This window comes from Esox lucius, chromosome 8, assembly GCF_011004845.1.
Source record: "Esox lucius isolate fEsoLuc1 chromosome 8, fEsoLuc1.pri, whole genome shotgun sequence".
NCBI lineage: Eukaryota > Metazoa > Chordata > Actinopteri > Esociformes > Esocidae > Esox > Esox lucius.
The window spans coordinates 26,480,252-26,495,380 of record NC_047576.1 but is presented as its reverse complement, the minus strand read 5'-3'; the positions used below and the strand labels follow the sequence as shown (position 1 = coordinate 26,495,380).

Below are 15,129 nucleotides of genomic sequence, written 5' to 3'. Positions count from 1 at the left end.
ACTGCCATGGCTAGCATTATGAGACCAACAGTACTACTGCCACGGCTAGCATTATGACACCAACAGTACTACTGTCACTGATAGCATGACACCAACAGTACTACTGCCACGACTAGCATTATGAGACCAACAGTACTACTGCCACGGCTAGCATTATGAGACCAACAGTACTACTGCCACGGCTAGCATTATGACAACCACAGTACTACTTCCACGGCTAGCATTATGACACCAACAGTACTACTGTCACTGATAGCAATATGACACCAACAGTACTACTGTCACTGATAGCATTATGACACCAACAGTACTACTGCCATGGCTAGCATTATGAGACCAACAGTACTACTGCCACGGCTAGCATTATGAGACCAACAGTACTACTGCCACGGCTAGCATTATGACAACCACAGTACTACTGCCACGGCTAGCATTATGACACCAACAGTACTACTGTCATTGATAGCAATATGACACCAACAGTACTACTGTCACTGATAGCATTATGACACCAACAGTACTACTGCCATGGCTAGCATTATGAGACCAACAGTACTACTGCCACGGCTAGCATTATGAGACCAACAGTACTACTGCCACGGCTAGCATTATGACAACCACAGTACTACTGCCACGGCTAGCATTATGACACCAACAGTACTACTGTCATTGATAGCAATATGACACCAACAGTACTACTGTCACTGATAGCATTATGACACCAACAGTACTACTGCCATGGCTAGCATTATGAGACCAACAGTACTACTGCCACGGCTAGCATTATGACAACAACAGTACTACTGTCACTGATAACATTATGAGACCAACAGTACTACTGCCACGGCTAGCATTATGACAACCACAGTACTACTGCCACGGCTAGCATTATGACACCAACAGTACTACTGCCACGACTAGCATTATGAGACCAATAGTACTATTGCCACGGCTAGCATTATGAGACCAACAGTACTACTGCCACGGCTAGCATTATGACAACCACAGTACTACTGCCACGGCTAGCATTATGACAACCACAGTACTACTGCCACGGCTAGCATTATGACACCAACAGTACTACTGCCACGACTAGCATTATGAGACCAATAGTACTACTGCCACGGCTAGCATTATGACAACCACAGTACTACTGCCACGGCTAGCATTATGACACCAACAGTACTACTGCCACGGCTAGCATTATGACACCAACAGTACTACTGCCACGACTAGCATTATGAGACCAATAGTACTACTGCCACGGCTAGCATTATGACAACCACAGTACTACTGCCACGGCTAGCATTATGACACCAACAGTACTACTGTCACTGATAGCATTATGACACCAACAGTACTACTGCCACTACTAGCATTATGAGACCAACAGTACTACTGCCACGGCTAGCATTATGAAACCAACAGTACTACTGCCACGACTAGCATTATGAGACGAACAGTACTACTGCCACGGCTAGCATTATGAGCGCAACAGTACTACTGCCACGGCTAGCATTATGACAACCACAGTACTACTTCCACGGCTAGCATTATGACACCAACAGTACTACTGTCACTGATAGCAATATGACACCAACAGTACTACTGTCACTGATAGCATTATGACACCAACAGTACTACTGCCATGGCTAGCATTATGAGACCAACAGTACTACTGCCACGGCTAGCATTATGAGACCAACAGTACTACTGCCACGGCTAGCATTATGACAACCACAGTACTACTGCCACGGCTAGCATTATGACACCAACAGTACTACTGTCATTGATAGCAATATGACACCAACAGTACTACTGTCACTGATAGCATTATGACACCAACAGTACTACTGCCATGGCTAGCATTATGAGACCAACAGTACTACTGCCACGGCTAGCATTATGAGCGCAACAGTACTACTGTCACTGATAGCATTATGAGACCAACAGTACTACTGCCACGGCTAGCATTATGAAACCAACAGTACTACTGCCATGGCTAGCATTATGAGACCAACAGTACTACTGCCACGGCTAGCATTATGAGACCAACAGTACTACTGCCACGGCTAGCATTATGACAACCACAGTACTACTGCCACGGCTAGCATTATGACACCAACAGTACTACTGTCATTGATAGCAATATGACACCAACAGTACTACTGTCACTGATAGCATTATGACACCAACAGTACTACTGCCATGGCTAGCATTATGAGACCAACAGTACTACTGCCACGGCTAGCATTATGACAACAACAGTACTACTGTCACTGATAACATTATGAGACCAACAGTACTACTGCCACGGCTAGCATTATGACAACCACAGTACTACTGCCACGGCTAGCATTATGACACCAACAGTACTACTGCCACGACTAGCATTATGAGACCAATAGTACTATTGCCACGGCTAGCATTATGAGACCAACAGTACTACTGCCACGGCTAGCATTATGACAACCACAGTACTACTGCCACGGCTAGCATTATGACAACCACAGTACTACTGCCACGGCTAGCATTATGACACCAACAGTACTACTGCCACGACTAGCATTATGAGACCAATAGTACTACTGCCACGGCTAGCATTATGACAACCACAGTACTACTGCCACGGCTAGCATTATGACACCAACAGTACTACTGTCACTGATAGCATTATGACACCAACAGTACTACTGCCACTACTAGCATTATGAGACCAACAGTACTACTGCCACGGCTAGCATTATGAAACCAACAGTACTACTGCCACGACTAGCATTATGAGACGAACAGTACTACTGCCACGGCTAGCATTATGAGCGCAACAGCACTACTGTCACTGATAGCATTATGACACCAACAGTACCACTGCCACTGCACCAACAGTACTACTGCTTGTCAACAACAATTGTTCAGCAACCTTTAATGGAAGACTCAGGTTTCTCCTTGCCTGAGTTAGAATATGTCATAGTAAAATCAGGACCAATAGTTTTCATCCATTATCGCTGATGTTTGTATATCCCGCCATTGTTGCCTGCTGCCAACAATACTGCATTCAATGGGCTGTATGAAGCCATAAGCAAATCTGTTCGACTTTATTTTTATTAACACGTCAGAATTTCACTGCATAAAATTACTTCTAAATGGAAACATTGCTATTGACAAGTATAACCACGTCAGTAAAAAGCAATGCGTAAATTTTACACTTAAAAGTGTGGACTCATGTACACACTTGCCCAGTGTAAAATTTTACACTATAATTGTTGATTCACCCCTGGAGAATTTGCTGTATTACCCCTGGTCTTAAACATGTAGCCTTAGGACTCAGAGAATGGATTATTAAACAATCCACCAATTGTTTAATAATTGGTGGATTAAACCCCCAAAGCCTAACAAACTGCTAGTTTAATGTAAAAGTGCTTACTATTGCTCCTAATGGTTTGAAAATCAAACAGATGTTTCCCCACATGAAAAACATCTAATGTAATATGATATTTAGTTTGATCTGTTTGTGTGCGCACACACAAACAAAATATCTCTCTCACATACATGCACAAACCCTATTGAATACCAGTTTATTTTTTAGAGTTGAAAATTATACACACATACATTTACCAGTGTTTCTAAAACTGACCCTATGAAAGAGGTGGTCCAGTTCGTGGGTGTGGGTGTGTTTGTGTGTGTGTTTACAGGTTTTATTATATTTTCGGGGACCTAAACCCTCCGCAGGGATGCTGAAACAAAGAAAACCTGACCTTAGGGGGACATTTCACCGGTCTCTATGAGGACACGATATTTATGGCTTAGAGTAAAAGCTACAGTTGGGGTTTAGGATTAAATTTACATTATTGAGCAGACCCTCTTATCTGGTACAACCTACATTAGTGAGTCATATATTATCATACTGGCCCCCTGCCAAAAGCAAAACTACAGCTCTGGCTTTGCAAGTGTGGTCACGCCTCCCATGGTCATGCCTCCCTCTGGGGAATCCCGACCACATTGCTCCCTGTCGCCGGCTTATTAGCTGCCTCTGTCCATTCTTCCAGGGGTCAGCAATCAAATCGACAACACACCCCCAGACTCTCCACAGTAACACACACCTGATTGTCATCACACCCGGACTCACCATGATTATGCACACCTGGTGTCCATCACTACAGAGTATATCTGTTCCTGTGTTTGTTGGAGTCTTCGTGGAGTATTGTGTTGGTTATGTCACCGTGTGTTTCATGTATTTCTCTTGTTACGGGCGCCATTTAGTTTGTACCAGCCTGAAGCTGTTTCAGTGTATTGTATGCTATATGTCTAACGCACAGTCTGCTTTAGTAGACTCCCGTTCATCGCTTATCCTGTGCCTGATCTCATTCTTACAACACACCATGACAAAGTGCCATGATCTAACAGCTGAGTTGAGCTGAGGGTTAGGCTTTTTTATTCATAGTTAGGGGTTAGGGCTTTTAAATGGAACTAATGTTTACAAGGATAGTAAAACATAAATTGTGTGTTAATGTGTTGTTTTTGAAAAACAACCATGCAACTTTTCAGTGCTACACATAATAATCAAAACAAAAAGGTTTCAGTTTAGCCATATATTTTCCCAGAAATCTGAATAATATGCACACACCTTATCATCATCCTCGCAGGTCATGACGTTAGAGAATGGGATCTCAGCTTTGAACATCTTCCTACAGTGCATGAGCTGAACCAGCAGGTAGCAAACGGTTTTAAACTTCATCCTTTTGGCTGGCTTGATGTCCGACAGAATCAAGCCTGGGAATATCTGAGGAGAACAGGTGAAGAGAGGGTGGGATGAAGTGGACAGATTGGATAAGGGGGTGGGGAGCAGGAGGGGAGGGAAAGGGGAGGAGAGAAACACCAGCGAAAGATCAACAACTGCAAAGTTAACTCTTTAAAACAGTGGATTATTGTGGGAAAGGAAGACACAGGAATACACTGATGAGTGCTATGATGCCCTGAGAGGAGAAGAAAATAGGTAAAAGTTTAACCCCCAGTACATTTCCAGAAAACAGAGTGATCAATCGAGTTTGTGTGTGTGTGTGTGTGTGTGTGTGTGTGCTCTAGCTAGATTCTATTTTAGTCACACAGCCCTGTTAAGGTTATACAAGCATGGCTTTGTACATGTAGCCCTTGCTAAACTCTATGGGCCGGTTTCGCAGACACAGATTAATCCTAATCTAGGACTAGAAAAACAAGCTCAATGGAGTTCTCTATTGAACTTGATTTTTTAGTCCTTGACTAGGCGTAATCTGTGTCTGCGAAACCGGCCCCAAAGGTGGCTGGGATTATTTCTTGTAACAAAATCTGCATCAACCTGTCGAAACTTATTCTTTTATCCACAATTAAATGGTATTAATAACAATGGATCAACATGGCCAGTAATAATTAACTTTTTTTTTTTTTCAGTTGCTCTAGAAGGGGAGCGTGCCAAAAAGAATCCTTCAATCAAATGTATCAGTACTCTCCATTGAATTTGTCATCTTAATTTACCAGCTGTTGGCTATATGCAAGAATTACACATTCTACACAGAGAGCCATTAGACCAATTAGTCAAATATTATGTGATGGAGTTTCTTTGACTATCAGAATTGACTAACATTTTCTTAAGGATGCATAAGTTTTGTGTCTTTTCCAAGTACATTATGGATTCAGCATAGATCTAAATGTGTAAGGATTTCTAATGGGAACTGCTAACATAGCTTTGATCATGGGCACCTACATTAATTATTTTAATTGGCTGATGCTTAAACTGATTTAAATGCCTAGGTCATAGTGTCATAGTATGATGCATGCATGTTCCGCATACATGGAGCATTACTGGGATCCAAAGGGTAGTTCCTCGCAGCTCCACACTGTCGACAACTTCATATTCTTAAAATTTCTTGCAAAAAACAGTCACAATTATTGGCATTTAGTACTTTGTACACCCTCCGTTTGCCAAGATAACAGCACTGAGTGTTCTCCTAAAAAGTTTGATGGGAACACATAGCAAGGAATCCATCACCATCTATGCAGAATCTCTCCAGATCCTTCAGAGTCCTTGGTCCTCGCTTCTTGTCTCCCTTCAGCTCACCCCACATGCTTTCAATGAGGTTTAGGTCAGGGTCCTGGGATGAACACTGCAAAAGCTATTTAGTTAAGGGAACACTTAAATCACACATCGGGTCTCGATGAATGAAATATATTAAAGATCAAAATCTTTACTGTACATTGTGTAATCTGTTGAGAACAAAATGAGGTAACAACAGTCATTGGAATCCAAAATCACCAACCCATTAAGGGCTGGATTCAAACTCAGGCCGTAAACAATTGAAATCACAGGCTGTTCCAACTTGCGTCAATTTCATCACAGCAACTCGAAATGTGACTCAGTAGTGTGTATGGCCTCCACGTGCCTGTATGCACTCCCAACAACATTTGGGCATGCTCCTGATGAGATGGCAGATGGTGACCTGGGGGATCTTCTCCCAGACCTGGATCAAGGCAAAACATAGAATTGACATTTTTCGGTTCCTTCATCGGTGAGCTCTTAGACAGTCTGTGGCGCTACTTGGCAGCATTGGATGCTCCGATACTTAATGTCTCAGAGGTTCTCAGTTGGATTCAGGTCTGGGGAACATCAATGCCTTCGTCATCCAGGAACTGCGTACACACTCTGTCCACATAAGGCTGGGCGTTGTCCAGCATTAGGAGGAAACCTGGGCCCACTGCACCAACGTCTGACAATGGGTCTGAGGATTACATCCTGGTACCTAACAGCGGTCAATGTACCACTGGCTAGCACGTGGGGGTCTGTGCAGCCTTTAAAGTATATGTATCCCCAGACCATCACTGACCTACCACCAAACTGGTCATGCTGGATGATGTTGCAGGCAGCATAACGTTCACCATGGCGTCTCCAGACTCTTTCACGTCTGTCACATGTGCACAGTGTGAACCTGCTCTCATCTGGGAAGAGAACCAAAGGCAGACCTGCCAATTCTGGTGTTCTCTGGTGAATGCCAATCAAGCTGCATGGTGCTGGGCTGTGAGCACAGGTCCCACTAGAGAACGGTCCTGTTTCTGACAGTTTGTCCAGAAACATGCACACCAGTAGCCGGCTAGAGGTCATTTTGTAGGGCTCTGGTTTTGTCCTTCTGTTCCTCCTCACAAAAAGAAGCAGATACTGGTCCAGCTGTTGGGTTGATGCCCTTCTACAGCCCTATTCAGCTCTCCTTGTGTAACAGCCCATCTCCTGGTATCTCCTCCATGCTCATGAGACATGCTCATGTACTGGGAGACACAGCAAATCTTCTTGCGACGGCACGTATGGATGTGCCATCCTGGAGGAGCTGAACTACTTGTCAACCTGAATGGACTGCAGGTACCGCATCATGCTACCAGTAGTGACAAGTATACTAGCAAAATGCAAAAGTGGAGAAGGTGCCAGGTCCTGCTGGAGAAAGAAATCAGCATCTCCATCAAGCTTGTTAGCAGATGGAATCATGAGGTGGCTTGACACTAGGAATTCAACACTGGTAACCCATTTCCTGAGCAAGTCTGTTCGTGGTGGCTCTTGATGCATTGATCCCAGCCTCAGTCCACTCCTTGTGAAGCTGCCCCAAATTCTTGAATCGGCTTTGCTTGACAATCCTCTCAAGGCTGCGGTCATCCCTGTTGCATGTGCACATTTTCCTACCGCACTTTTCCCTTCCACTCAACTTTCCATGAACATGCTTTGATACAGCACTCTGCGAAAAGCCAGCACTTTCAGCAATGACCTTGTGTGGTTTACCCTCCTCGAGGGTGTCAATGAGTGTCTTCTGGACAACTGTCAAGTGAGCAGTCCTCCCCATGATTGTGGTTGTGTATACTGAAGGATCAGGGAGTTAATTAGCTGATTAGAGCTCTTCTCAGGTAGACATTTCTGTGTTGTACATTTTTATTCTAATATTTTGAGATACTGGATTTTTTATTTCCATGAGTTGCAAGCCGTAATCATCAAGATTGAAACAAAAAAGGCTTGACATTTTTCACTTCATGTGTAATGAATCTAGAATATGTCAAGATGTCACTTCTTGATTTGAATGAAGGAAAAATGTACTTCGCCATGATATAAAACTTTTTTGAGATGCACCTGAATATGACAACAAACATTCCTCAGAGTCATTTGGAACTCTTGTGGTCATACACGATTTACTGTTTTACTGGGGTTCAATGGCAATTTTTTGAAATATCAATGAGAAGATACTTATGTCACATTTGGTTCATAAGAATTCCCAGGTGTGCTAAAAATGATGACACCAATTATTTTTATTTTTTATATTTCTGTCTTAAGAATTTGTTCTGTAATTAAACGTTTGATAAAGGTTAGATTTAGATTTCTCAAGCTGATAAACAACAACAGTCTTTTTTGCACATCTTATCATAGGTGCCAATGTAGAAGAAATATGCTTGACTAGTCTGAGAAACCAGAACCAAACACACTGAATAGCCTCACTGCAACTGCAATATTTCAACGCAATTGTATGAACAGCTTTTTACTAAAACAGTGGCAGGGAGTATGCTTTGTTATCATTTCAGTTAACTGTCTCCTTCTGTCGAAGTAGGTCACATTATAAGTGGCTGTTGTCTGTTTGTGTAAAGGTCATGTACTGTGTGGTTGTGTACCTTCCGTCTGTGGGAGGGTACTATGAAGAAGGTCTCGATGTGGTGTTTCTCTAGGAAGGCGTGTCTCTCATGGCCAAAGCCAGGCTCCACCTCATAGTCTCCATTTAGACACTCCAGAGTAGTCCTCGTTATATGGACTTTACTATGGAGGGAAATGTCAGAGGAAGGGGGAGAGAATTGAAAGGGCGTGAGACCAGGGAGGGAACAGGGTGGTAGATGGTAGGGAGATAGAGGAAATGTGGTAGATTACTGGCTTGCAATTTATTTAAGGAGCACAAGAAAACAGTTTTTCATCCCCTTTCAGGTTTGAGATTGAATTGAATCTCAGTTAATCTACTAAGCTTGCTGTAATTAGAATGAAATGAATCCCTACAACGCTTTCTCTTCTCATTAGTTGGTTCTTTCCGTTGGAAAATCTTTCTGTCTGAATATCGAAACAAGTTTTACAGAAATTTTTCTTAAAATGTTACCCCTTTTTTCCCCCAATTCCAATGTATTAAATTTGTAGTTATGACCTTGTCTCATCGCAACCTCTCCCAGTGTGTTAAATGAGCTGGATCATGCCTTACAAGGATCTGTCCTGTCTCACTTCGTTCCAGAATCCGTTGCCAGGATTTGAATTAAAGTGACCAGAATGTGAACATTCAGACAGCATGACAGGTTATCCACGTTCGGGCCTTTTAAGTGTTTTGTGGGAGATTGCAGCTTTGCGTTGTGCTCAGTAATCATTTTAGATTGCAAACGTGTGGGACTAGTAAGCCCAGGTTAAAACAACCAATTTGGATCCCATTCACATTCTCTCACAAACAAATGGGCTATGTAAGACAGGGTGAACCCACAATTGATTAGCCTTAAAATGATCTAGCATGTTAAGGTGTAGGCCGATACATTTATTTGAGAGATTTTATTTTGGTTGCGGTGGTGCTGTTTTGCTCAGTTGTAAAAGCTTGGCAGCTGTGGGTGTGATTCCCATGTGGGACCTTAAAGAGAAAAAAATATGAACGCACTCACTTCTGTAGGTTTTTTCGAGATAAGAGTGTCTGCTAAATGACTAAAATGAAATTGTCTTTTGAATGTGATTTTGCTAAATAAAAATTCCAGTGACCAGAGAAAAATGAAGCTTGTGCCTTGAGCACTGTTCTCTAAACGAGCTGAACCAACATCTGCTTGATTCTCAAACTCGGTCAGATTGCAGGCACCAAATGTCTCAAGATTGCTAAAAGAAAACGAAGGCCCTCCCAGTCCTCCGTTAGCCTAGAAAGGGCAAGACCAACTATGCAATGCCCTTTGGAGCTCCAGTTATAAAACAGCTAATGATTGAACTTGGATGTGATGGTGTCTATTTTAAAAGTGTGTGATTGTAGCTAATAAATATGACAAGTTGCAAGATGTCCTTCCAGTCATAAGACACTTATTTCCCAAGCAAATTTGATACATTATTTATAACAAATGTCCATTGCATTCAATCAGTGCTTGCCAAATGACACTGTCCCTATTTATATGTAGGTTCTTCATGGGCCTCCATGCTCTCTGTTTGTTTAGGACTGGACCATAGTCTTGAGGAATTCTACAGGACAAGGCAGACTGGACCATAGACTGGGAGAGTCATACATACCCAGGCAGTCCTCCTGCCTCCATCACATTTGCCAGAGTGACATCGTTGGACCAGACATCATACTGCCACTTCCTGAGTCCCAGAACTCCACAGAGCACCCGACCCGTATGCAGACCCACACGCATGTTCAGATCCACCTCTGTAGCCTCCACCACAGACCTACAAAGAGATAGAGACATGGGTGTGTGGAGTTCCTATTTCAGTATCACGACTGTTACAGCACTGAGCTCCCACAGAACAGAGTTTTTAACTGAATGGTTTGATTCCTGAATGCTGATTGACTGAAAGCTCTGGCACATGTAAGCAATAAAGCACGAGAGGGTGTGATTCTTATGCACAACGCATCGCAGAATACCTGGACACAGCGCTTAGCCGAGGTACAATACTGTGCAAAATTCTTAGGTACCTGAAAGTCAAAAAATTCCATTTATTTGGGAAGTAAGTGTTCTAATTAAAAATGATATATATATGAATACATTAATTACATTTTTTTATTTTATTTTATTTTTACAGATAAACACTTACTACCCAAATAAATGGCATTAGTTTAGACTGGCACAGTCCTGTATATTGGCAGAATATTACAAACCCGAGATGCCTGATTGTTTTTATAAATCAGTTCCCAACCTAATTAGGGCAGTAAAAATTGGATGTCATGTCATACCTGTGGCATATAGGTGCTGGTAATAAAATTAGAATATCATCAAAAAGTTGATTTCCATCCATCTTCTTCCGCTTATCCGGGGCCGGGTCGCAGGGGCAGCAGTCTAAGTAGAGATGCCCAGACTTCCCTCTCCCTAGACACTTCCTCTACCTCTTCCGGGGGGGGACCGAGGCGTTCCCAGGCCAGCCGGGAGACATAGTCCCTCCAGCGTGTCTTAGGTCTTCCCCGGGGTCTCCTCCCGGTGGGACAGGCCCGGAACACCTTCCCGGGAAGGCGTTCAGGAGGCATCCGGAACAGATGCCCAAGCCACCTCAGCTGACCCCTCTCGATGTGGAGGAGCAGCGGCTCTGCTCTGAGCTCCTCCCGGGTGACAGAGCTTTTCACCCTATCTCTAAGGGATCGCCCAGCCACCCTGCGGAGAAAGCTCATTTCAGCTGCCTGTATCCGGGATCTTGTCCTTTCGGTCATGACCCAAAGCTCATGACCATAGGTGAGAGTAGGAACGTAGATTGACTGGTAAATCGAGAGCTTCGCCTTGCGACTCAGCTCTTTCTTCACCACGACAGACCGATACATCGACCGCATTACTGCAGAAGCAGCACCGATCCGTCTGTCAATCTCTCGTTCCATCCTTCCATCACTCGTGAACAAGACCCCTAGATACTTAAACTCCTCCACTTGAGGCAGGCACTCTCCACCAACCTGAAGTGGGCAAGCCACCCTTTTCCGACTGAGGACCATGGCCTTGGATTTGGAGGTACTGATTTTCATCCCCACCGGTTCACACTCGGCTGCAAACCGTCCCAGTGCATGCTGAAGGTCCTGTCTTGAAGGGGCCAACATGACAACATCATCCGCAAAGACCAGAGACGAAATCGTGTGGTCCCCAAACCTGACACCCTCCGGCCCCTGGCTGCACCTAGAAATTCTGTCCATAAAAATTACAAACAGAACCGGCGACAAAGGGCAGCCCTGCCGGAGTCCAACATGCACTGGGAACAAGTCTGACATACTGCCAGCAATGCGGACAAAGCTCCTGCTTCGGTCGTACAGAGACCTGACAGCCCTTAGCAAAGGACCCAGGACCCCATATTCCCGAAGCACCCTCCACAGGATGCCGCGAGGGACACAGTCGAATGCCTTCTCCAAATCCACAAAACACATGTGGATTGGTTGGGCAAAGTCCCATGAACCCTCCAGCACCCCGTAGAGGGTATAGAGCTGGTCCAGTGTTTCACGGCCCGGACCACACTGTTCCTCCTGAATACGAGGTTCTACTATCGGCCGTATTCTCCTCTCCAGTATCCTGGCATAGACTTTCCCAGGGAGGCTGAGAAGTGTGATCCCCCTGTAGTTGGAACACACCCTCCGGTCCCCCTTCTTAAAAAGAGGGACCACCACCCCGGTCTGCCATCCCAGAGGCATTGTCCCCGACCGCCATGCGATGTTGCACAGGCGTGTCAGCCAAAACAGCCCCACAACATCCAAAGACTTGAGGTACTCAGGGCAGATCTCATCCACCCCCGGTGCCTTGCCACCAAGGAGTTTCTTGACTACCTCTGTGACTTCAGCCCGGGTGATGGACAAGTCCACCTCTGAGCCCTCATCCTCTGCTTCCTCAATGGAATACATGACGGCGGGATTGAGGAGATCCTTGAAGTACTCCTTCCACCACCCGACGACATCCCCAGTTGAGGTCAACAGCTGCCCACCTCTACTGTAAACAGCGTTGGTAGGGCACTGTTTCCCTCTCCTGAGGCGCCAGACGGTTTGCCAGAATCTCTTCGAGGCCAGCCGATAGTCCTTCTCCATGGCCTCACCGAACTCCTCCCAGGCCCAAGTTTTTGCCTCCACAACCACCCGGGCTGCAGTCCGCTTGGCCTGCCGGTACCCGTCAGCTGCCTCAGGAGTCCCACAAGCCAACCAGGCCTGATAGGACTCCTTCTTCAATTTGACGGCATCCCTTACTTCCGGTGTCCACCACCGGGTTCAGGGATTACCGCCTCGACAGGCACCGGAGACCTTACGGCCACAGCTCAGAGCGGCCGCTTCGACAATGGCGGTGGAGAACATGGTCCACTCGGATTCAATATCTCCAGCTTCCTCCCCCGCCATCGGATCCAACTCACCACCAAGTGGTGATCAGTTGAAAGCTCCGCCCCTCTCTTCACCCGAGTGTCCAAGACATACGGCCGCAGGTCAGATGAAACGACAACAAAGTCGATCATCGACCTGCGGCCCAGGGTGTCCTGGTGCCACGTGCACTGATGGACACCCTTATGCTTGAACATGGTGTTCGTTATGGACAAACTGTCACTAGCACAGAAGTCCAATAACTGAACACTCAGGGGCCCGTTCCTCCCAATCACGCCCCTCCAGGTGTCACTGTCGTTGCCCACGTGGGCGTTGAAGTCCCCCAGTAGAACGATGGAGTCCCCAGTCGGAGCACTTCCCAGCACCCCTCCCAGAGACTCCAAGAAGGTTGGGTACTCTGCACTGCCGTTCGGCCCGTAGGCACAAACAACAGTGAGAGACCTATCCCGACCCGTAAGCGCAGGGAAACAACCCTCTCGTTCACCGGGGTAAACTCCAACACATGGCGGCAGAGCTGGGGAGCTATAAGCAAACCCACACCAGCCCGCCGCCTCTCATCATGGGCAACTCCAGAGTGGTGAAGAGTCCATCCTCTCTCAAGGAGTGTGGTTCCAGAGCCAAAGCCGTGCGTGGAGGTGATCCCGACTATCTCTAGTCGGAACCTCTCAACCTCACGCACGATCTCAGGCTCCTTCCCCGCGAGCGAGGTGACGTTCCACGTCCCTAGAACTAGTTTCCGTGTCCAGGGATCGGGTTGTCGAGGCCCCCGTCTTCGACTGCCGCCCAATCCTCTGCGCACCGACCCTTTATGGTCCCTCCTGCAGGTGGTGAGCCCACGGGAAAGGCCCGGCCACCAGGCGCTCGCATATGTGCCCCAACCCTGGACCTGGCTCCAGGGTGGGGCCCCGGCTGCGCCATACCGTGTGACGTCACGGTCCTCAAAATGTAAAAAGTTGATTTATTTCAGTAATTCCATTCAAAAAACTTGTATATTATATTCAGTCATTACACACACACACTGATATATTTTCAATGTTTATTTATTTTAATTGTGATGATTATAACGTACAACTAATGAAAATCCCAAATTCAGGATCTCCGAAAATTAGAATATTACTTAAGACCAATACAAAAAAAATTTTTTTTAGAAATGTTGGCCAACTGAAAAGTATGAACATGAAAAGTATGAGCATGTACAGCACTCAATACTAAGTCGGGGCTCCTTTTGCCTGAATTACTGCAGCAATGCAGCGTGGCATGGAGTCGATCGGGTTGCCCTGATAGTGGCCTTCAGCTCTTCTGCATTGTTGGGTCTGGCATATCACATCGTCCTCTTCACAATACCCCATAGATTTTCTATAGGGTTAAGGTCAGGTGAGTTTGCTGGCCAATTAAGAACAGGGATACCATGGTCCTTAAACCAGGTACTGGTAGCTTTGGCACTGTGTGCAGGTGCCAAGTCCTGTTGGAAAATGAAATCTGCATCTCCATAAAGTTGGTCAGCAGCAGGAAGCATGAAGTGCTCTAAAACTTCCTGTTAGATGGCTGCGTTGACCTTGGACCTCAGAAAACACAGTGGACCAACACCAGCAGATGACATGGCACCCCAAACCATCACTGACTGTGACTCCAGCTGCTGTCCACTCTTTGTGAATCTCCCCCACATTTTTGAATGGGTTTTGTTTCACAATCCTCTCCAGGGTGCGGTTATCCCTATTGCTTGTACACTTTTCTCTACCACATCTTTCCTTTCTTTCGCTTCTCTATTAATGTGCTTGGACACAGAGCTCTGTGAACAGCCAGCCTCTTTAGCTATGACCTTTTGTGTCTTTCCCTCCTTGTGCAAGGTGTCAATGGTTGTCTTTCAGACAGCTGTCAAGTCAGCAGTCTTCCCCATGATTGTGTTGCCTACAGAACTAGACTGAGAGACCATTTAAAGGCCTTTGCAGGTTTTTTGGGTGTGGCACCAGGTGTCTTCAGTATTGAACCTTTTCACAATATTCTAATTTTCTGAGATACTGAATTTGGGGTTTTCATTAGTTGTCAGTTATAATCATCAAAATTAAAAGAAATAAACACTTGAAATATA

At 45.4% G+C, this 15,129-nt stretch overlaps 1 protein-coding gene across 4 annotated transcripts in view; it reads right to left on the bottom strand.

The window, feature by feature from the left end:
- adcy1a (adenylate cyclase 1a) overlaps positions 1–15,129 on the bottom strand; it is an 88,479-nt gene that overhangs the window by 35,786 nt on the left and 37,564 nt on the right. For all 4 annotated transcript variants that reach the window (XM_020049378.2, XM_034293877.1, XM_034293876.1 and 1 more), the window contains exons 6-8: positions 10,283–10,441; positions 8,668–8,809; positions 4,625–4,780 (exon numbers count right to left, since the gene is read on the bottom strand). In XM_020049378.2, the coding sequence (XP_019904937.2) occupies positions 4,625–4,780; positions 8,668–8,809; positions 10,283–10,441 (457 nt within the window). The remainder of the gene's footprint in view (positions 1–4,624; positions 4,781–8,667; positions 8,810–10,282; positions 10,442–15,129) is intronic.